The 22,708-nt window shown below is 51.2% G+C and overlaps 1 protein-coding gene across 5 annotated transcripts in view; it reads left to right on the forward strand.

Moving 5' to 3' along the window:
- The window catches only part of LOC146427470 (protein CEPU-1), a 347,801-nt gene that overhangs the window by 206,544 nt on the left and 118,549 nt on the right, over positions 1–22,708 (forward strand). For 2 of the 5 annotated variants that reach the window (XM_085081650.1, XM_085081652.1), the window contains exon 1: positions 4,065–4,686. In XM_085081650.1, the coding sequence (XP_084937776.1) occupies positions 4,520–4,686 (167 nt within the window). In that variant the 5' untranslated portion in view covers positions 4,065–4,519. Of the gene's footprint in view, positions 1–3,495; positions 3,635–4,064; positions 4,687–22,708 lie in introns of those variants that run through there. The other 3 variants (XM_085081654.1, XM_085081653.1, XM_085081651.1) reach the window with 3 other exon arrangements.

A 22,708-nucleotide genomic window follows, 5' to 3' on the forward strand; every position in this document is an offset into this window, starting at 1 on the left:
TTTTAAAGGGCAAACAAAATGTTCCTTTTTTTTACTGCGAGGCACTTGGTGCAAAGTGCAGGCAGAGCAGGGCAGCATGGCTTTAGGGGAAGGCTCCCAGAAGCACATTTTATTTAAATTTAATGGGATGGTTACTGTAAGTTTATCTAAACTGCAGTTAAATATTAACGGCATCTCTAGCAGGGATTAATGGGGTCTCCTGCGTTGTCTTTAAACACCGTGAAGAAGGTGCTGGGAGTCCCTGCTTGCTTCCAGAGCGAGGGATTGAGTGCTGAGCGCCCAGGAGGATGCTGCTTGCATTCCAAAAACCGTGCCCTAGAAACAGCCCCGAGCAGGCGATTCCTGCAGCTCGGAGCGGCGATGCCTTTGGGGCGAGAAGGGCTCCAAACGGCTCCGGCCAAGTAAGGCTCCCAATCATTGTTCATTAATTGGGGCCACCGTTAACGAAGGGGATAAATGAGGCGGGGAGCGGAGCTGGAGCTCACGTCCTTTGTGGCTCCGGTGAATGGTTGGAGGCATGGAGGGCTCAGCGGTTATTCAGGAAAAAGTCCCCAGGACTCGTGTGTCATTCACCTGACTAATGCCAAGGAAATGAAGCGCTTTTTGTGCAACTCCGAGCTTATTGGGGAATAATGTGGTGTGCGATAGCACGGCTGGCGTTCTAAAATCGTGTTTTTTTCATTTGGAGGGAATGAGAACGTCTTGAGCATAAATTATGTTTCTGATCATACTTGGCCATTTCAGATTAAAAATAAATTTCCACTTTGGGGCTATAGATTGCCATCTATCAGCTCCCTGGAAAGGGGAAAAAAAGGAATTAAAAGAAAAATCTGGCTGTACGAATTGCCTTGCTATGACCTACTTATTGAAAGTAGTTTTTTGTTCTCCAGGAATGAAATCCACTGGTGTGGGGAGGTGTAGGATTGCATGGATATGGGTTTGCAGGCAGGTCTATAGGATGGGAGGATCTTTAACTTGGACCTGAGGGCAGTTAGAATAAAATACAAGATAGAGTCGTGCAGGATACTTCGGAGGAAGGAGGAAAAAAAATGCAGCAATGTTGTTGTTTTCCTTGATAGAGGAACTTGAACAGCAAATTTACATCTGATTATTGGCCTTTGGGACCATTCAGGTCTGCAGATTAGCTGGTTAGGGCTTGGTTTTGCAGGAAAAACCCGAGACTGGGGCAGTGTTTGCTGGAAGGGTCCTTGCAGAAGGAGTCGGGGTCCCTCACAGATGCCATCATTCTTCCCCGTGCGACATTTTTGGGACTGATTTGCTCCCTGCTCTGCCTCCAAACCTCCTCCTCCCCAGCTATCGAAGCAAACTCCCAGGCTCTTGCTCCTTCTAACCCTTTCTCCACCCATGCTTTCAGCATCTTCCCCCTCCAGCTGCCATCTCCCTCGGGGAAAATCCCTCCCCACGTCCCATCCCTGCCTCTGCATCACTTCCCACCCTGTGCAGCCCTTGCTGCTTCTGCTGCCCTGTTTGTGGTCTCTGCCAGGAGAGGGGGCCTTTAGCCTTGCTGGAAAGCAGAGCGATGGATACGGAGATAAAGATACACCTCCAGCGTGCTGCGCTTGGCTCGTTCTGTTTTTCTCCTGCCTGTTGCTCGCGATGAAGGGAAAAAAAAATACTTTTACCTAAGTAGGAAGAAAGGGAAGAAGCTGAAAGCGAGAGGCTGTTTGGTGCTCAGATGGGCTCAGCCCGTGTGCAGCAAACTCTGCTGCTGCTGTGGTCAAAACCCAATGAAGGAAAAAAGCCTCTCTCATCCCCAGAGGAGGCTACAAAGCTCTCTTTCTCTCGCTGCTGAACCTTCACAGCTGGACTCAGTTGCTGGCTCCTCTGCTGCTGGAGCAACTGAATAATTTAAAGGAACCTTGATTTGGTTTTCTCTTTGCTGTTTTCCCGCGTTGTGTTTATTGTCTATAGATATTTTTATAGTCCGAAGCAATTACAGCTGTCAGAAAAGAGACGAGCTGTGACAGGCTGATTTATATGTACATTGTATGTATGCAAGAGAGGGAGGGAGACCAGGGATTCTGCCGGGCTTTAGTATGCAGGAGCGTATTGGATGTAAATTCCTTGGGATTTTCAAACAATGCTGCTGATGATCTCCTAACAGTGGGCCAAATTCAGCCCTGGCAAGGGCTGAAACAGCTCTGCAGGTCGCGGTTTTTGCCCCATTCTCACACGCTTTCAGCGCAGGGAGGTGTTTTTTCCTCGTAATTTAAGATGCTCCCGGCGATCCGGGACTGAATTCCGTGTTAAAAGGTTAACTGGCTGTGGTTATTGGAATCCCTCTGGTTTTGCTGACACAGGAACTGGTCTCTGCCCATTCAAAGGAGCAGCCCTACAAAGAGCAAGCTCTCGTGTGATGGTCCTGCAGGTATCCCAGCGGGGTCCCCATCCTGCCAGGGGTGCTTGGATGCTGCAGCAATCAGCAGGATTGGTGTATTTTATTCTTTGCTGAGTTGTACACCCCTGTGCAATCACACAACCCTGGGCAGAGTCTTTTCCCTTGCCTCTGATGGTCTCTCTTTATGCAGAGACCCTTGCCATGTAATCTGTGCCCCTGAATGCAGCGTTCCCCCCTCCCCTGCCAGTTCAGACAGCCGAGTTCACTGCAGGGACTAAAGTCCTTCTGCCAAGAGCTGGGGAAAGCTGCCGTTTCCTCTGGGAAAACACAGAGCTCGAGGCAGCACGTCCCACCAGCGCTAAATTCAAGGAGCAGGGAACCTTCAGACAAGGAAAAAGTAGAGAGACTTGCAGAGCAATCCCCTTCTCGTACGGCCAGTCAGCATGCACAATAATAATAAAGCTTTATTTGATGGAGTGTTTCCTCTGCCCGGCACAGCTCATAATGTTTTAGAGATTAAATAGCACAGTTAGTGAATTAAGCAGTAGTTTACAGGGGATTCGGAGACTCCGGGGATTAGTAACGGGCTATGGATCCTTTCACATCTAGGTCACCAGTTTGAATCCAGCTCAGGTTGGCAGCAGCGAACTTAAAAAACAAGGAAAAAACCACCCCACACTGGTGCTGTGTAAAAGCTGCCGAGCACACGGTGGGGGAATGGAGGGAGGATTTTTGGCTAAGGCAAAGCGGGGAAGTCATTAGGCACAGCAAGTGGGGGAGAACTGCTTTTCCCTAAGGCTGGGCTGCTGCAGCTGAGGGGGTTTGAGGGGTGCAGCACCCCGAAAGCTGTCATTTGACTGCTGCTGCCAGGACTCTCTGCTCTGAGGATGCTCCCCGGCACCTTTTTACCAGCATGGAACTGTGCCTGGAAATATTAATGTGTTTAGCCACTAGCGGAGGGAAGGAGGAATTACTCGGCACAAGCAAATGTGATATTTGTTAAATTATGAGCTGATAAAAAGTACGCGGGGACCGTGCTTGCTGCTGGGGAGGAATTTGCCACTTAGGCTCACGCTGTGTCTGTGAGGTGCAGGGGACCAGGAGGGGACGAGGAGGACACGTTCCTCATCATCACCTGGCCGGGGGGAAAGGGGGGATATTACCCGTGCCTCAGTTTCCCCTCCTGCACAGTGACTTTGCCGCCTGGGATGGGGAAGGTGCAGAGGTAGAGGAGGGCAAAGGGGACAGTAGCGCGGTGCTGGCTGCGGGACGCAGGTAAGCGCGGGGAGAGAGAGGAGAAAGGAGGGGGTCCTGCCATCCCCCCGGCGAGCGCGGCGCGGCGGGGGTTAATGTGCGTGTCCTCCTGCGCATCCCGCCCCGCTGCCGCCCGCCTGCCCGCCCGTGTGCGGGGCTCGGGCCGTGCGGGAGCCGAGGCGCCGGGCAGCGCTGGAGCTGCTGCCATGACAACCCCGGGGATGCTGCCGGCCGGGGCCGGGGTGCTGCCGCCGCCCCCCCGCGCCCCTCCCGCCCGCCGCTGAGGCCAGCCAGGGGCTCCGGCAGCCTGACATCCCCGCATTCTGCATCCCGCCGTCCGCTCGTCCCCATCCTGCATCCCGGCATCCTGCATCCCGCCTGGATCAGCCCCCCGGCAGCGGGGCGGGAGGAGAGGAGCTGCAGGGCATCACGAAGGCTTTTGCCCGCTGTGCCTTCTTGCGCCTGGACACCTTTGCTAGCTCGCCTCGAGGGTGTTTTTTGGGGTTTTTGCTGGTTTTTGGACTGCCCCCGCCTCGGGACAAGCGTGCGGGAGTGGGGTACAGCCGGGCCCCCCCGGCGCCTCCTCGCCCAAGTGAGCCTCGGACTGCTGCCCGAAGAACCGGCTCGCCCAGCACCTTTGCCACTTCTCCTCCTCTTCCTCCTCCTCCCCCCGGCCCTCCCGTCCTCCTCCCTCGCCCGAGGACAGCGGGACTCCCTCCGATGCCGCTCGGCAGGCTCAGCGCTCGCAGCCAGCCTTGCCGGGGGCTCTCCTGATCTCCGTGGAGCTCCGCAGCGCTCGCCCCGGTGGTTTTGCTCCCCCCCATCCCTCCTCTCCACCCACCCCTTCCCCCTTTTCGCCTTGTCGGGTGTGTTTTTTGCCTGTTGGAAAAGTCCCCGCTGCCCAGGATGGGGGTCGGTGGGTGCTTGGCCCTGCCCTGGAGGTGCCTGGTCGTCCTCTGTCTCAGGCTGCTCTTCCTTGTGCCCGCAGGAGTGCCCGTGCGCAGCGGAGATGCCACCTTCCCCAAAGCCATGGACAACGTGACAGTGCGGCAAGGGGAGAGCGCCACGCTCAGGTAGGAGCAGCTGGACTTGGGCCTCGGGGGGTCGGGGGGTTGCTGCTTGCATGGTGACTTTGGGGACGTGACTCAGTTTCCCCGCGGGCGATGCGCCGTGTCGGTTGTCGGTACAGGATGGCAGCGAGCTGAGAGATAGGAGTGCCAGGGCAATGGGCTCGGGCTCAGCCCTTCCAGTTGTCTCCGGGAAAGTTACTGGGGGATGAAAAATAAGGGAATGTGATTCCCTTTTGGCTCCCTGCCCCACAGCGGTGCGAGGCAGGGGCTCCATTCCTGCTGTCAGTACATGGCTGGGGCACTTGGGCTGCGCTCGGTGCAGATAAATCCTGCTGTTCTCCCGGAGTGCAGTGCCCGGGCTATCTTCATCCGTGTCACATCACCCCAGCCTGGGCAAACGGGGAGCTGGTGACCCCCTGGTGTGGTTTTGTGCTTTTCCTCAGCTCCAGACCTGCTGTAATGGGGAAGTGCAGGACGGAGCTGGCTCCGGGCAGGTGGATGCTCCGCTCCTTAAAAATCCCCTGGCTCCAGAGGCGAGGGGTTGCTGCTCCCTGGGGAGGGGGGAGATGGGGGCTGGGCGTTGCACCAGGGTCCTGTCTCCTGCAGCAGCGATCCGAGGGGCTCGGGGGCCGCCAAGGAATCCGTAATTTTGCTCAGCATAACTTCTGGGACATCTTATGCCCAGCCGCTCGTCCCTGTCCTCGCAGCAGATGGGCGCAGTCATCCCAGAGGATGTTTGATAGGGACATTAAAAATCAAAAGCCAGGTTTTAATTGCAGCGCTGGGAAGCGGCGCTTGCAACTCCGGCATGCTCGGGAGTGACTTTCCTCCTCGGGAGCATCGCATAGGTGACACCAACATCTGTGGGGACAGCTGGGTGTGTGCAGTGACACCGCACTCCTGCTTTACGCCAGCCAGGGGAGAGGGGCCAAACCAGGGCAGGGGGAAAAAAAGCCCCGTGAGGAATTTCAGCAGGAATTTTCCTGCAACTCTGTTGTTTGCAGCCAAATTTTGTGTCACCCTACAGCCCTTGAGTGCTCCTGGGAGGGTGGGGGCTGTGTTGTGGCCATTCCTGTGGGTTTGTCTTGCGTCATGGCACGGCTGGGCAAAGAGGCTGGAAAACGGGTGGCAGAGGGTGGAGGACAGAGTGTCTTGCTTAGGAATTTGCCTCGCTGAGCTTGGCTCAAAAAAGTAGTAGCTCCTTTTCTTTCCTGAATCGCTGTGTTCTCCCAAGTGCCAAAAATCCTACAGATTCCGCTATCAAAGAAGGAGGGGTTTGGGTTCCTGGGGGTCTGGGCAGTGAAACACAGCAGCTGGGTGGGTCCTCTGCAAACTTATGGGAAGTGGCTCTGGTGAGGGCCTGCACAGGGTTTTGGGCACAGATTGGGGGTCTTGATCCACACCATGGATCGAGGTGCTCTGCCCTGGCACTGGGTGGTCGCCTGGTGTTGGAGGAGAACAAAGGGAAGCTTGGGTGAGTCAGCAGGAGGGATTCTTTCCTTCTGTAGGGGAGGCTTCATGGGAATGGGGACCAATCCTGCCCCTGGGAGGTGGCTCTGGGGAGGACAGCCATGTGTCATCATCCCATATGTGCATCCCAGTGGAGCTGGGAGCTGGTCTGGTGGCATGGGATGTCCATGTCCCTTGGCAGGTGTCTCAGCAATGCAGGTGTGCCCCAGGAGAGGGACACGTGGCCATTGGGACACACAGCCTGTGCAGATGCCATTCCCACTGTGCAGATGATATTCCTGCTCTCCTGCCCCTGGAGCAGGCATTGCTCTTGGAATTCATGGCTTGCTGCCACTGCCAGCCAGGTGCCGTGCTTTGGTGACAGAGAGGTGGGAGTGTGTTGTGCCTGGGCATTTGGAGGTGTTTTCCAGCTGGTTTGAGGTGGGAGCAGCTGGCCCAGCAGGCAGTGGGACATTGCTGCATCCCCCAGTCAGTCCCAGTTGTGCTGAGCTGTGGCAGGAGCTGGGAGGAGTAGAACATGTGAAAACCAGAGGAAATCAAGGAAGCATGAATCTTCCTGCCTGCTCCCCTCCCAGCCCGGCGTGCCCATCGATCTGTTGTGGAGGAGTTAACTTGTGCAGAATAGCAATGCTGCTACAAAGGCTCTGCCAGACCCCAGCGATGCTCCCAGCCACCTCCTGCCCAGCCCTGCATGGGTGGCAGTCAGGGAAGGAAAAGAAAATCAGGTCTAATCCAATCCCACTCATTTCCATGCAAGGTGGGAGGACAGGGAGCTGCAGCCAAGGATTTGGAAGGAGAGATGTTTCTAGAGGTCCCTTCTTGGTGTTTCACAGATGCCAAAAGGGAAGAGCAAGCTGAAAGCTCAGCAGCAGAAGTGGCTGTTTCTCTGGAGCACTTGGAAAGTCCTGTGCCCTCCTCTTCCCAAGGGAGAGGCTTTGGCTGTTGGAAATGGGTTATTTTATTGGGGTGCTGAGGAGCTGGAGCAGTGATGCCCTGCCAAGAGGCTCTTTTCAGCCCTGTGCCTCTGAGCAGAGCGAATTCAGTGCCAGAAAAAAAGCTGGATTGAAGGCTGCAAGGAGACCTCTCTGTTGTAAAGGCTTTGCTCCATCCAATCTACTGTAGGGAACCAGTTTAGGACCAGAGACAGTGGAGATGTTCAGATATTTCCTTCTATCTCATGATGTTTCTGCTGGAGGGTACCAGCACTTTGAATCACTGTATTAAATTTAAATCAAGCTTTAGATGTTGGGTCAGAGCTACTACCTGGGGTAGGAGGGGTAGGATTTACTCCTGGATACAGCAAATCCTGCAGGAATAGGGAGAGGTTTTGAGGGTTTTGTGTCCAACAGTTCAGTGTTTTTATTGATGCGTGTCCTGCCCTTGGAGTTACACCAAGGAATTGTGTGCAAGTGGAGGTTGGAGCTTCCTTGTGTCCCCAAGGCCACATTGTGAGAATGAGACAGATTTTCATCCTTTCCCATCATGTCCAGACATTCTGCCCTCACCAGTAGCAAGCAGTTCATGCTGGAGAGGACCCATCCCACACTTGCATGCAGTGCTTGAACCGAGTCCAGGCATTGCTGAGACCTCTGGAGCAGCTCTCTCGGCACCAAAACAAATGGCTTGATTATGATTTCACTTTAATTGGCATCAGTCAGCGCTTTCCACGGCGAGGCTCTGACGTTCCCATCAGCAGCACAGGCGCCTGCATGGTGTCCCCCTGAATCTGCCTGTGCTCCTCTCTCCATCTCCTCTGGTTTCCTTGGCAGGGTGATGCAATGCCTTCATTTGTTCCCCTCTTTGATTCCAACGCTAAAAGTCAAATCTGAGTTAAACATGAGGCAAAGCTCTTTTTAACCCTGATGTTTCCCGTGGTTTCCACTCAGGCTTTGAAAAGGGCTGTGAGCTTTGCCACTGAGCTCTGCTGTGGTTTACCTAAGCCTGTTTTGCAAATTTATTTGGCCCCCGTTGAGCGCTTGAAATAATTTTGGAGAAGTGATAACTTGGCTGCGAAACAAAACAAAATCAAGCATGTTTGTTTGATGGGTGCAAACAGAAAATGCTTGTTTGCTAAGCAGAAAAGACTATTTCTCAGAGATGGGTCTGTTTTCTGTGCCTCTTTGCTGCCCCATCTTTTCCCCTTTATTCACAGGAATTTGCCTGGCTGTGTTTTTATTGTGTAATAGAAAAATAGGAATGGTCTGCAATGGGTAAATGTGGTGTGTTCCAACAGCAGGTCCTGGGGGAGCCTCTGTGTCTTCCCCAGTGCTGCTCCTGCCAGAGTCTGAGCAAGGGTGATTCTCACTGAGGTTTTGGGCAGCTGCCTTTGTGGTTTGCAGTCAATGAGTGCAGAAGTGCTGCGGGGGGAGGAGGGCAGGGGAACTCATTCCAGGCTGTCTGTCCCTGGGAAAGCTGTGCCTGTAGCCCTGGCTGAGTCACAGGGGGTGCAGGGGGGGCTCAGAGAGCACTGGGCTGGGCTCCTGGTGTGAGCAACAACAGCCAGACAGGGCAGAGGAGGATGATGATAAAAGGGGCCAGCCCTGATTGCTAAACCTCCTTCGGTGGCTGGGCAGCTCTGTGTCCGTTTTGCTCCAGGCTCCCACTCCCACTTGGAGCTGCAATAACCCCACTGAGGGAGTGTTGCTTGTCCACCCTGTCCCACCAGCTGAGAACACCCCAAGTTATGTATTCCCTTATCCTACTCTCCCCAGCCAGCTCCCCACTTCCTAGCACAAACACCAAATTCTGTATTTCCAGATCAGTGCCCATCTCCCTCTCCAGGACTCAGACCTGTGGCACTTTGCTCCCAGGAAGAAGTCATCCTTGATCTCCAAGCCCAGCACCTGGTAGTTTTCTGCAGTTGTTTATTACAGAGACTCCTGATTGCTTCCCTGCCTACTTCCCAAGCCCAAAGTGGGGGGATATATCTGGCTCTTGCAGGCTGCAATAGGTGTAAAACCTTTGCTTTTCTCAGCTCCTGAGCAGTAAAGGAATTCTGAGCACCTGGGATGGGTTGGGAGCCATTCCAGCAGTCCTGTGGGGATGGAGTGAGGATGGAGCTAAGCTGCCCACTCATGTCTTAACAACCCAAATTTATTCCCCCAGCACCTTCACCCTTCAAACCTCTGTCCTTTTCATCCTGAGGTTTAGGGAATAAATTCAGGGCTGTGGTGACCCCTCCTGTGTTAAGGTGAAGAAGGGGCAGAGCATGTTCCCTGCATCCCTCATGGTGCCACTTCACCTCTGCCTCTCTCCTCTTCCCATTGTTTCTGGATCCTCCTTTCTGCTCAGGGTTTTGTCCCCACATTCCCGGGGATGCCCTGTTGGAGGGACTGCAGGAGCCCCACGTGCAGCACTTGCCGTGGATTGTAGCTCAAGAGCCGATTGCTTTGCTGGCGATGGCACATTTTTGAAAGAGGAGTTTATTACTAAAGTGACATGTCAGCAAATCTCTGCCACCTCTCTCCCATCTCGGAGATGGAATCAGCTTAAAGTGGTGAAAAAAAAATTGTCATATGCATGGATTATTCTTTTTTTTTTTTTTTTTTTTGCCTGAGTGCAATTTCCATCTGAGATGAGACAAGCTCCTGATTGCTGTGCCAGAGGAGGGTTTCCCTTTATAGCTTTCCTGGTAGAGCTGCTGCCTCTGGTTCACTGGAGCTGGGGTCTCCTAGGGGACAAGTGTGCTTTTGTGGAGATGTCATCTCCATCCTGGGTTAAGCATCTCACATCTGGAAATGCTGAAGCCAAACAGACTTTACCTTGGGATGGGGAAGGGAGGCCAGAGCAGCCTCACAGGTGTTTCTAATGGTTGAGGCAGGCTTAGGAGGTGGATTTTCAGTTGTCAGCCCTGCCCTGGGCTCCTCGTGTGACGTTAGGTGCCCTCCCAGGTCCTATAAATGTCTTGCTTCGTGCACAGCAATTGCAACGCTTCCTTTCTCTGCTCCATGAGTCATCTGCCTGCGTTGCAGTCTCTTTGTGGCAGGATTCATCCCTCTGGAAGGAAAACGCTAAAAGTGTCCTGCTGGAGGGCACCAGAGGTGTCCACCCATGTCCTGCCCTTGCTTGGGGTTTGAAGAGGCTTTTTTTGGTTGGATATGCCAGGGAATAGTAATTTTGGGGGTACCTGGTGTGTGTGGCTGGGGTAGTGCAGAGCTGCTGGGTGGGTGGAGGATGAGGTAGGAGCTGAAGTAAAATCAGAGATGTTGGGACCCAGAAAAGCAATGCCTCTGTGGAGCTGCTCAGAGCCCCAAACTCTGCTCTGAAGCTGCCTCACCATAACCACGAGCTAATGTAAGCCTTGGACCTGAGCAGTTGTGGGTGCCAATCCAAGGGATGGCACCTGGCCTTGTCTCCAGCCCTTGGCTGTCCTCATGTGCTGTCCTAATGCCACCCTGGCAGAGCCCTTTGGGCCACACTGCTGCTGGCACTGCAATGCTGAACTGGCAGCTCCACCTGAGTGTTAACAGAGGTGGCTTGGGGATGTGGGTCATCTTCAGCTTCCCAAGTCTTTGTCACTTCTGTTGGCCTCACTGGAGTTACTCCAATTTATGCTGTTGGAAAAATCCTCCTCTTGATCAGACAGAGTTGTTTTCCTCCCCCCAGACCTGCCAAAACCTGCCACTTTGAACTCAGACACCCTTATTTTCCTCCGGGAGAAAAGAGGAAAAAATCAGGAAGGAACTAATCTACGACCACATCAGTGGGAGCCTGGGCTAATAGAAATTGTAATGAGAATCCAGAGCCAAACAAACAGGCAAATGGGGAAAATGCAATCCCACCGTTGCGACAGGGAGATTTATGCCAGCAAAGGGGCTGATCCAGTGCTCATTAATGTCACCACGAGTCTTTATCCCAACTGTAATGGACTGGGGATCAGGTTGGAAGACAGCATTTCAGTCTTGCTACAATATGCAGACTGCTGGCGGGTTGTGTGTGGAATAGCAATGTGGAATTCCTTCTCCTCGGGGTTTGCTCCTTGTTGCATGCGGCACCTTTGCGAAGCGAGCGGGAAATACGGAAATACCTTCTGCTCTCCTTGGGTTCAGTTTTCGGAGGTGCAAGGCTGTGAAGGAGCCAAGTCTGAGGCTCAGGCTTGGCTGTCTGGATGCTGCAGCGTCTGCTGAACCGCCAACAGCATCTCCATCGCAAGGATATTAAAAATTCCTGGTTTAAATAAGGATTCTTCAGCTGCTGGGGAGTGGTGTTGGCTGTCACCACGGCAGTCACGCTGGGGAAGCATCCTTAGTTTATGTGCAAAGTGAGGAGGCAGATGGGTGGGTATGGGAAATCTGCAGGCAAACTTGACTTCGCAACTGGAATCTCCCCTGGGGAAAACCAGGGAGAGAATTGAGAGGAGGTCTGGAGAGCTGAGCCTGGTGTGAAGGTGGGGACACCTTTGGGGACAGTGCTGAATAGGAAAGGACACCAAGGGTCAAACAGGAGACGAGCAAGTCCAGCTCTGCATGTCAATGAGGACAGAGTAAATAAGGGATAAAACCACCTTCCAACATGAGCAGCTGGTGAAATATCACAGGATTTTTTTTCCCTGAGATGGGAGATTTTGACCGGCTCTGTGCCTGCAACCATAAATGGCTCTGACACCTGTGTCTGTTTTATCAGACACATGCAGAGCCCCAGCCATGATCCAAACATTCATTACTTGGGATTTTTGAGTCTCTTTTTGCCTTTTTTTTTTTTTTCCATGGTAGGATCATTATTTTCGCAGCTTCACATCCTCAGTTCAGCAAAACCAGTGTGTTTTTCAGCCTCATGGTTTTTACACTTCTCTAATAAGAAGCATGAGAGGAAGCTGTTGAGAAAAGCAAATTCTCAAAGGTATGAAAGGAGTCCAGGGCAGCTTCAGGCTCAGAGACACTTCCAAATCTCAGGATACTTTGGAGGTACAGATACAGGCACAGCACTAATATTTGAAGGCATATTTGGGTTCTTAGCCTTCAGTCCTCCAAATTCAGTCAATTATATGTGTAGGTCTTTATTCTTTAAAGGACCTTAAAAAAAATAAAGATAACCTTAATTATCTTGCATCCCTTTTCCCCTCTTACAGCCTGGCAGAAAGCTCTTGATGAGCTCAAAGGAGGGGTGACTGAGGTGAAAATTCAAGAAAGTATTTTCCAAGTCATTTTTCTTCCATTACTATTCAGCAGGAGCTGGGAGAGCACCTTCTCCTGCTTTCATTCAGAAATTTCAGAATTGTATTCTTTGTTAAATAAGAAAATACATATTTTTTTAAATTCAAACCCACGCTTTTTTTAAACAATCCATTTCTTTCTTGTGTACCTTGACTGGAAAGGGTTTGACTTAGAATTCCCTTGTGGGGAAGAGGGCAGGTTTGGGTTTGCTTGGAAAAATAGTATTTCTTTTGTTTTACCTGAGTTTGTGAGTTTAGTGAAACATCTTGTCAAATGTTACAGGAAGTTCTCTGATTAAGCTAAAGCAAGATTTGGGGTTTAAAAGTGTTTTATAGGAAATAGTGAGATTCTGATTTCATTCAGTCTCAGAAGGGAAGGATTTCTGGACACACAGTTTCCCTTTAGCTGAAAATAAATCTTTCCCTACTTACCTCTGAACTGCTTTACATCTTGGGTCAATTTTTCCATCGAACTCCATCCCTCCCATTGCATTCTACTATTTGGAAGAGCTGCTCTGTTTTGAATGAGACCAAGTTTATATTGAATGATGTTTTCCAAGGCCAAATTTCCAGCTGGCCAAGGCACGTCAGGACCCTGTTTGCTCTGCAAACTTGCACAGTGTGGGAGTCAGGGCAAAACGTGGCACTGTTGGGAGGGAGCAGTTTGGAGGTTCCTCATGGTGTGTGTGCAAGTGATGTGATTTAGTCCTCTACAAACACGAGGAGCCAAAGCTATCTGTTGGCCTTGACTCGTGGAATTAAAGAGTTTCTTCCTTCTCTTGCATTCTGTGGCAGGGCAGGACGTGGGGGTTGATCTCTTCTCATGAGAAATGAGTAATAGGACAAGAGGAAATGGCCTCAAATTGCACCAGGGAGGTTTAGGTTGGATATTAGGGAATATTTCTACACCAAAAGGGCTGTCAAGCACTGGTACAGCTGCCCAGGGCAGTGCTGGAATCCTCATCCCTGGAGGGATTTAAAAGCCATGTGGCACTTGGGGACATGGCTTAGTGGTGGCCTGGGGGAGTAGTTGGACTTGGTGGTCTTAGAGGTCTTTTCCAGCCTAAACAGTCAGAAAGTCAAAATCCCAGCTTGAGTTGTTATTGTTTCGTCCTGGAGAGGGTTAGTTTGGGAGATGCTTTCACTGGTGCATGTCAGCTGGGCTCCTAAATTTCTCCGGTTGTCCTTGTCTCCCGGAGGATGGCAGCTGCAATTTCCTTGCTGGTTCCAAGCCAGCAGCTCTCAGACTGTTGACATTGCTCAGCAGACACGAGGCCTTCACCTCAGACACCTCTGTGAGTCTGAAAACAACACAGACATTTTTGGCCATCCAGAGATGCTCCTGGTGACCTCCATCCTTCAAATGGCAATGCCTGAAGTAATCTGAGCTGCTGAAGTCCTTCAGGCTGAAGGGATCACAGGATGATCAACATCCCCTTGGTTATTCTAGAAAAGACTGAAGGCTTGGTGGCCTTGCATTGTCTGGAGGAACTTCACCCACCTTGATGGGACTGACCCTCTGAGGTCGGTGGGAGCTGCAGGATGATTCCCTTGCAGGTTTGGTGGGAAGGGAAGGAGCAGAAGATGCCCTGAGCAAAGGGCTGTGCCACCCAGGCTGGAAAGGGAGGCTGGGGTCCTGCAGAGAGGCACCATGGGGCTGCCGAGTGAGCACACTGGGGACGTGTCAGCTCTTCCTCTCAGCTTCCCTCTGCAGCGCCAACTGTCAGTAATTTAACTAACGTTTTGTAAATAAATGTGGCACTCGGACAGCTGTCACCGCGCCTGTTATAAACACTCCCTTTGTCACTAAAAGCTGGCAGTACTGCTCCGTTTCCCCTGCAAATGCAGCCACCACTGCCAGTTAGCTCCCAAAGCCAGGGCTGTCAAGGAATCACATGCTGGGTGGTGGCTGGGAGACTGTGGCTTTGCACAGGGAGCCTGGTGCGAAGGCAGCTTTTGCGTCTCAAAAATAAATAAATGGCCTGAGCAGGGAGTGAGCAAACCCATCTGAATGTGGCCATAGGGCTGGTTCCCAGGCAGTCCAGCTGCAGTGCTGGTGGTGGCACAGGTTCTGGTGCCATCTCATCCCAGCTCTGTGGGAAGCACAGATAGGAGGAGAGGGGGAGCTCAGCCAGACCCAGGATGTGATGTGCCAAGGGAGCTATTTGGCATCAGCACTGCAAACTCTTTTCATTTTGAGCAACCTGATCTAGTGGAAGGTGTCCTGGTCCGTGGAAGGGAGTTGGAATGAGATGAGCTTTAAGGTTGCTTCCAATCCAAACCATTCTGGGCTTCTCTGAAAAGTGGGCTACTCACTCATCAGGATTTGGTTTCGTTAAATTTAGAGTCTCTAGGACTGGCTGGGTTTGAGTGGTGAGATCAGCCCTTTGAGTTCTGCCCTCTGCCCCTTAGTCTTGCTCAGCTCACTTGTCCTATCAGGAGCATGTTCCATACCTTCAGGCAGTCTGGATGCTTCTCCTCCTAATGAACAGGACTGGCACAGGGTGCCCAGAGAAGCTGTGGCTTCCCCTGCATCCCTGGCAGTGTCCAAGGCCAGGCTGGACAGGACTTGGAGCAACCTGAGACAGTGGAAGGTGTCCCTGCCATGGCAGGGGTGTCACTGGATGAGCTTTAAGGTCCCTTCCATCCCAAACCATGCTGGGGTTCTATGAACCTGCCTGGAATAGGGATGCTGTTATGTTTCTCCTCGTTGGCAACTCTTGATTCTGTGCTTCTTTTCTCCTCATCTTTCCAGGACCTGCAGTTCCAAACACCCTTTTCCTGGGTTTTCTCTCCCAGTGCCAGGTAGTTCACCTTCCAGCAGTCAGCACCTATGGCCTGGCCGTGCTGCAGCACTGGGTGATGCAGGCAGCACAGAAATCAGCACATGACATCTCTCTCCCTCTAAGCTGCTGTAAAATTAGCTTCATCTCAAGTGGCAGAAAATGATCATATCCTCGCTTGAGGGCGATGAAGAATATTCCTGAGTCACTGCTAGTGATGAAACAGGCAGAAAATCCAGAGTGATACACAGCTGCCCACTCAGTTCTAATCGCTGAGGCCATTTGCTGCTGCAGAGCCTTAAGACACAGCTTCCTCCTCCTCTCCCTCCCTTTCATCCATCACTCCCCATAGCGGCCAGGGCTGCAGATCCCAGCAGGAGCAGAGCAATTTCCCGTCCCACCAGCGAGGCTGCAGGCTGTGAGCAGCGTGTCCTCCTTCCCTGTTCCCCCGAGAGGAGAGGAGGGGGTCAAAGCCTCCCTTTCTTAAAGGAATCAGAGGAAAAAGATGGAGCCTGTCCTCCTCAGGTCTCCTCCTTCCACACTGTGATCCTGCAGTCTGGGGAAAAAACTCTTTTCTGAGCGCATCCTCCTCTCCACAAATTTTCCCTGCTGTCTCCAAAGCAGCTGCTGTGCCCACAAGGATATTTCCTTTTTGTCTTTCTCCTGCATCAGCTTTAGTTCAAAGCTATCTCCCTGGATTTTTATGTCTTGGATAAAGCCACCCTCTTCCCTACAACTGCCAGCTCAGTGCTTGGTAAGCCTCTTGCCAAATTTGCTGGCGACTGAGGCCAAAAAACCCCTTCAAAACAGGGATGATCAGAAGCAAAGTGCTGTAATCCTTCCCTTCCTTGCATTTGCTCCCTGGCAATATGGAAATCGGAAAAATTCCTTATAGGATGCTTCCTGCAAGCCCTGCCCTGCCAGCTTCCCCCAAATTCAGCTGGAAGCCCCCCACGCTTTGGGGGCAGCTTGGAGGGTCTGAATTGCTTCCTCCTCCTGGTTTTCCATGTGGCTCAATCACCTGGTTCAGCAGCATTTAGAGGGAAAAGCGTAACAATCCTCCAGTTCATGCAGGTGTTTGAATGAACACTCTTTTCTCCAGTCAGGGCTTGTCAGCATTTATCCCTTAACCTGGTTTTCAGATGTTCTCTATCCTGCAGATTTGCGGGATATGCTATTCACACAGAACTCTCCTGGTGTCAGACTTCTGCTAGCATCGCTTCACCGCTCCTGCCACGAGAATTAAACAGTGCTGGCAGCAGAACAGGGAGAAATGTGTCGGAGCAGGGCTTCTGCCAGTGTCAAAGAAAAATACTGCACGAGCTCGTTTCCCCCCCTGGAAACTGCTGCACCAGCGTGAGTTTCCCACACTGGTTGACCAAATCTGGGCAGATTTCTGTGAATTCCACTCTTTTCCATAATCCCAGACAGCTCTGCACGCCGGGCAGTTATTTGTCAGCACAAGCAGGTGCAGAGCTGCAGGACATGGGCTGAGCATCTCGCTTTGGTGGTTATTCCAGCACACAGCCGCTTTATCCTCCCGTCAGGCAGCACCATCAGCTTAATTTCCTGTTTTCCTCATCTCTTTCCCCAAAAAGCGCAGTCTGGATGGCGCGGTTTGGGTGAGGTTCAGCAGGAAAACGGGAGAGCAGTGACAAAATGAGTACAGGGATGGGAATTTAGGGGTTGAGTGTTGTAACAAAGCACCCCCTGAGCACAATTCGTTCTGCATGTGTCAACTGTCGGCACACGCAGAGACCAAATTTGTGTGTGTTTATCATGGAATCACAGAAATGCTCAGGTTGGAAGGGGCCTCAAAGATAATCTAGTGCCAACCCCCAATATATAAATAACTACATATATTAATATGGAAAAAAAAAGGGAAATATGCAAATGTATTTTTGAACCGTATATATATTTATATACCTTGTGACCAAGGGTACAAGTGGGGAGGAGTAATTCATGCAGGTACCTGGTGAGAGAGGCAGGGCAGAGGGATGAAGCCAGGGAGATGGAGCAGATGGCAAGCCTGGATGCCCCAGCTATGCCCTGGAAAAATGTTTCCTTGGAAAAGCAGCACTGGGAGCTCCTTTTGGGAGAGGTGAGGGGACAAGGCTGTTGGTAAATGCTCCAATCTTTTCTCCTGGTGCTGCCAACTGCTGCTTGTTCCTCCTGCTGCAAGTCTGAAACCACCCTGCTAACCTCTGGCAAAATCAGGGGATAACAAGGATGGAAGGCTGGCTTTGTTTGTGGCATTCAGTTATTTATTTTTTTCCTGGCTTGGAAAGGAAGAAGCAAAGTTGGATTTCAAGTGGGGTTGTTGCAGTAATGGAGGGAAATGAGATCTGCTCTTCAACTGCCTTCTCCTTCCTCGTGTCCCCATAAATAACCCTCCTTGCTCAGAGACAGCTCAGCTCCTGCCTGGGGGACAGAGATGGCTTTGGGCTCTTATTTGTTTGCAGTGGCTGGTTGGCTCCTTCCCTTCCCTTTCCTGCCTGCAGTTCACCTCCTCGGAGCTCACTGCTCCTTCCCAGGGCTGCTGTCAGGTAATGCAGTTTCCCTTGCCTGATGGAACAAAGGGGAATGGCTTCCCACTGCCAGGAGACAAGGCTAGATGGGATATTGGGAAGGAATTCTTCCCTGTGAGGGTGGGCAGGCCCTGGCACAGGGTGCCCAGAGAAGCTGTGGCTGCCCCTGGATCCCTGGAAGTGTCCAAGGCCAGGCTGGACAGGGCTTGGAGCAGCCTGGGATAGTGGAAGGTGTCCCTGTGTATGGCAGGGGTGGGACTAGATGACCTTCAAACTCCCAACCCAACCCACTCTGTGATTCCATGGATTTTCAGCCAGGTTTTACATGCAGTTTATCCTCCCTGCCTCTGTAGCTCACCTGCCTAGAAGTCATTCATGCCTTCTTTGTGGGTTCATTGAAGAAGGTGCAGGTGTCCCTTTTCCCCTTCACCACTCCTGAAGCTGGCTTTTGAGAATCAGCTGCCTGCTTTTGGCCAGGTTTTCCAGGGAGGTTAGACTCCTACAGCTCCCATGAAAATAGTAGAGCTTGAGTGACCTCATTATTCCCCTGAAGTAATGACAGAACCAGCTCAACTCTTGTACAAGACATCCAAGAATCCGTGTGGGTGCTGGTGATGTGCAGAACTCAAGGCAAGAGGGAGCTCCAGCCTGAGCTTGCATCATTTGAGGTTTCAAATGTGTAGGAAACCACACGTCTTCCATGCTATGTGTGGAACTGCTCATTAAATGCAGCAAGGAGCGCAGGTGGGGAGGGGTTGGGAGCTCCAGATTGCGCGTAAGGAAAACTGCAGAGCTGATGTTGTGTTGGTGGAGAGAAGCTGCCAGTCCTGGTGTCAAGGAGAGGAGACAAAAGCTCGGGGCTTTGTGCTTAATTCTGTTGCTCTCAAATGGGGGATGCTGCACTGAGCTCGGCTGAATGGGAAGACTGCAACAGCTGGTGGCTGTGGCATTGCTGGAACAGGCTGGCTCACCCTTCCCTCCGCTTAGAAAAAAAAAAAAATAAAGGCAAAAAAAGGCACAAGAGCGCTGAAAAAAAAATAATAAAGCCAGTAACTCGCTTTCCAGAAGTTCCTAATGCTGCAACAGGCAAAGCACTGGAGATAAAAGAAATATAAAAGCGAGGGAAAGAGGAGAAAAAATGCATTTATGAGCTCTCAAACTAACAGCATGCAACTCTCATATTATTTTTCCTCCTTAGCCTTTGAAACAGAACAACGGCCTGGAGCCTTCTCGGCAGATGGACAATGTGCGTGCCTTAACCACTTAACAGCCATTAGCCTAATTTCACGTACTGGAGCCAAATTAAATAATAAGTAAGAGGCTATGAAAAGCTGGTTTGGAGGCTGCGTTACTGCCTTTCACTTGATAACCTTCTCATAAACAGATGCTCTCTCTCTACCCTATTAACCTTGTCTGAGAGCGGGGAGGGGGCTTTGCCGAGACAAACAAGGCAGACCTTGGTGGGGAGGGGGGAGATGAGCTGGATTGGGCAGATGTGGGGGCTCTCCCTGGTTTGGAGGCTCCTCTCGTTGTTGTCCCCATGCCCTGGAGAGGGCCCTGAGCAAAGAGCTGTTCTGCGGTTGCGCCAGGGTCACCGGGATGTGCCAAATGATTCATCTTGATCAGCGACTCCATCTGTACCTGCTGGGCGAGGCTGCGCCACCCGGAGCTGCTTTGGTGGACAAATCTGCTTTACTTGGAGGAAAGGGGAGATGGTGCTGATGGACACGAAAGGGGAGGTGGCCACGATTTAATCCAAAATCCCTCCCTGATTTTGGCTCGGGGGGCTGCTGCCTCCTCCATCCTTTCTGTGCCGCCAGCTCGCCCTTTCCGATGAAGTCATTTTGCTGCTCTTTGCCTCTTTCCCCCTGAACTGAAATAGAAACAAAAGTACTTGCCTAAGCTTTGGGAATTTGGGAATATTAGTTTGCAAAATGCTTTTGACGCTGCCTTGGTGCTGGGAGGGTGAGGCTTGTGCAGGTGTGTGCAGAAAAGGTGTTCTGCATTTCTTTTTGTCTGTGAAAGTTTGGGAGTGGCTGCCCTGTTTCCTCACCACTAACTCTTGCTCCGTGCCTTGCGTCTCAACTTTAGACCTTTTTAAGTTTTCAGGGGATTATAGATGACCGTGCAGCTATTTTTGGTGAAAGCTTTTATTTATTAAAAAGCCATCTTCCTTCATTAAGAAGATACATTGATGGGAAATAGATGAGCAGCTCTATTACTGGCGTCTGGCGAGCCCAAGGCTGCTGAGATTGTGTGTTTTGTACCTTCCCTTGATGCAAGAAATGCCTCAAGAAATGTACCTGAATGAAGCCAGGAAAAATTTGGTGCAGGAACCACCCAAAATTTGCTGCATGAGCCATCCCCTCAAACCTCATGCAGCGTGCAAGGCCTTTGGATAGATGTGGGAAGGTTTGGGGTAAGATTTCCTGCAGGTCCTTGGTGCTAGCAGCAACTTGACTTTCCTTCCCTGCTGGTTTTGCTCCTTTGTCACACAGGCTCTGATTTCATATGCAAAATCCATCCTCTGACTGGCACAGAGGCCGATAAAGCCGGGCTTCTTATAAGTTTACTTCATTTTAGTCCAAGTAGGAGTCAATGATTTGCTGCCTGCGGTGAGGACGTTTGGAAAGGCTTTGTACTGAGTGGATTCTCCGAGGTTCAGATGAGGATGAATCTCATTTTCCTGTGGCCTTTTCCTCCGTGGGGCACTCACAGCGTCCCTCTCCTGTACCTGGCTGCCTATCTGCACTAGACTTGCAGGTACTTAATGTCTTTGAGCCATCTGTTCCACTGTCAAATTTAGTTAAAATTGGCCAAAGGCTTCACGAATTATTGGGGAAGATTGCTAGACAGAGGTGTGCAGGTGAAAAGCACGATTGAATAAGCTCGTCCCAGTAGGACTCAAGGCTAAAAATGTATCAGGGTATGTTATTTGGAGATGAAGCAGCTTGGAAAATGGGATCCATATCCAACCTTTCCCCAGCATGAGAGATATTAGATTTAAGTCTATTTTTTGGTGCTGTAGAAAGCTCCTGGGTGGAGATGGACTTAGCCTCGGGGGGAATGTGGTGCTTTATCTATAATTTCTGGTAACACATGCCTTTGGGTCCAAAATGAGCTCCATCCATGCTTTCCCAAAGTGCTGCAGCTGTATTTTCAGGCAGCTGTTTGCTGAAGAGCTCCTCCATTGAGGGCTGGAGGTCTCTTTCAGCCTGAGAAAACCATGAACTTTAGGAGAGCTCCTATCAGAGTCTGCTTCATCCATGAGTATTTCTTAAAGCAGGATGCTTTGATTCTGTCATGGATGTCACAATTCTGTGTTCCCACTTGGATCCATCCCGAAATTCTGGCATCCAGAAATTAGGTGTCTGATCTAAGCAGGTCAGGGAAGAGGGAAGGACCAGCCCATCTCCCCAAGTCCTGCCTCTTGTTGACTGCAGGAGGAGATGGGCTAAGGGTGAAGAGAGAAAAAGCAAAGGAAGTGGTAAAAAATCTGTCAAAAGCTGGTTGTCTCTTGATCTGTGAGCATTTCCATGGGAGCTCAGAAAAGCAGGAGCAATCTGGGTTAGGTGCTCCTGTAGCTGCAGGGGTCTGAGATGATGGATGGCTGTGTCTGTCCAGTTCCCCTTTGTAGCCACTGGGGAGCAATGGGCGATTTTAGGGTGCAATTCATCCCAGTCTAAGGCAGGTGTCTAAAATAGGTCAGACAGATTGTGTCCTAGCAGTGCCTTTTTCTCTCCATTTGCTGTAAAATGGGGTCCAAATGGCTAAACTTGGCTGGCGAGGTGATAAATCTCAACCCCAGCATTTATAGGAAGCCAAAGGATCAGAATAGGAAATATCTAACATTGATCAGGTGTATTAGAGCCTTGTGAGGGTGCTGAACAGCAGGAAAAACACCTGGTACTGCACTAAGCAGAAATAGGGGAAGAAACAGGGATTTTTTTGGTGATTTTTGCATCCTGAGTCTGTTTAAATCTCATCCTTGTAACTTCCAGGAGACTCAGCGAAGCAATTCTGCATGTGGCTTGTCATTAGGTGCCTCACCCAGCAACCTGCAAGTTCATTAGTATTCTTTTTAGTGCTAACAAAATGTCTGAGCTGCATCTTTTCTGCATGAGAGGCTGAAACAGAGGCAGTAAAGGGAAAAATCCAACTCCAGCTCTATGGGGACCACCCAGAGCGGGTCCCTTCTGCCAGCAAAGCTCTGCTTGTGGTAGTGTGGTACAAAACCACAGGAGCACGATAAAAAACCCAACCCCAAAAGTAGTTGGGAAGAGAATTTTAGCTTGATAATTGCATCTGCAGTGGGGTCTCTGCCAACGTGGCAGTTTGAGCTGAGGATCTTCCCACCCCAGCACAGCCGTCGCTGCAGAAATCCATGGGAGTGAACATCTGCAGGTAAAGAGGCAGAGTGGAGGATTAGGTTATGGATGTTCCTATTTCTCCTGCCTCCATGGGAACCCATAGGGCTGCTTGGCTCTGCTTCCCAGGCTGGAAAATGTGGATCCAAGCTCAGTTTGTGGCTGGGGTGGTGGGAGAGGAGAAGGCAAAGCAGCACGAGGGTTGTGGTTGTGCCCTGCCTGCCTAAGAGGCTTCATTGATTTTTGTTTTCTTCAATGGAAACAGAACTGACATCCATTAACCAGCCTCCCGGCCTCTCCAGAGCCAGGCATGGAGGCAGCAAAGCCTTTATTGCTAATTTTTTTTTTTCTGTTTTCTCTCAGCCTTGTGGGTTTCTCTCCTCTTGCTAATGCTCAGCAGCTCTGGCTGCAACCTGGGGGATGCAGAGGGGTTTGAGAAATACTAGGTGGAAGTGCAGCTCCCCATATCTCACCTATCCCCAGTGTGTTTTGGGAGCCTCCCTGTGTATTTAACCAGCTTAGACATCCCCAGAGAGCTGTGTGAAATTTCCAGGGGGGAGATGGATGGGAGAAACCATCTCCTCTGGCTTTGTCTGGCAGCTCTGATGCTTTTTGCTCCCTTGGGAATGGAGCAGAGGCAGGCTGTGAATAGTGGGGTGCAGGGTGAATTCTTAGGGTGTTAGCAGGCTCTGGGAATTGGGATTCTCCTCCTCCAAACGCAGCTCC

The sequence above is a fragment of the Lichenostomus cassidix genome, chromosome 24 (genome assembly GCF_008360975.1).
Source record: "Lichenostomus cassidix isolate B80296 chromosome 24, HeHo_3.0, whole genome shotgun sequence".
NCBI classification, from domain to species: domain Eukaryota; kingdom Metazoa; phylum Chordata; class Aves; order Passeriformes; family Meliphagidae; genus Lichenostomus; species Lichenostomus cassidix.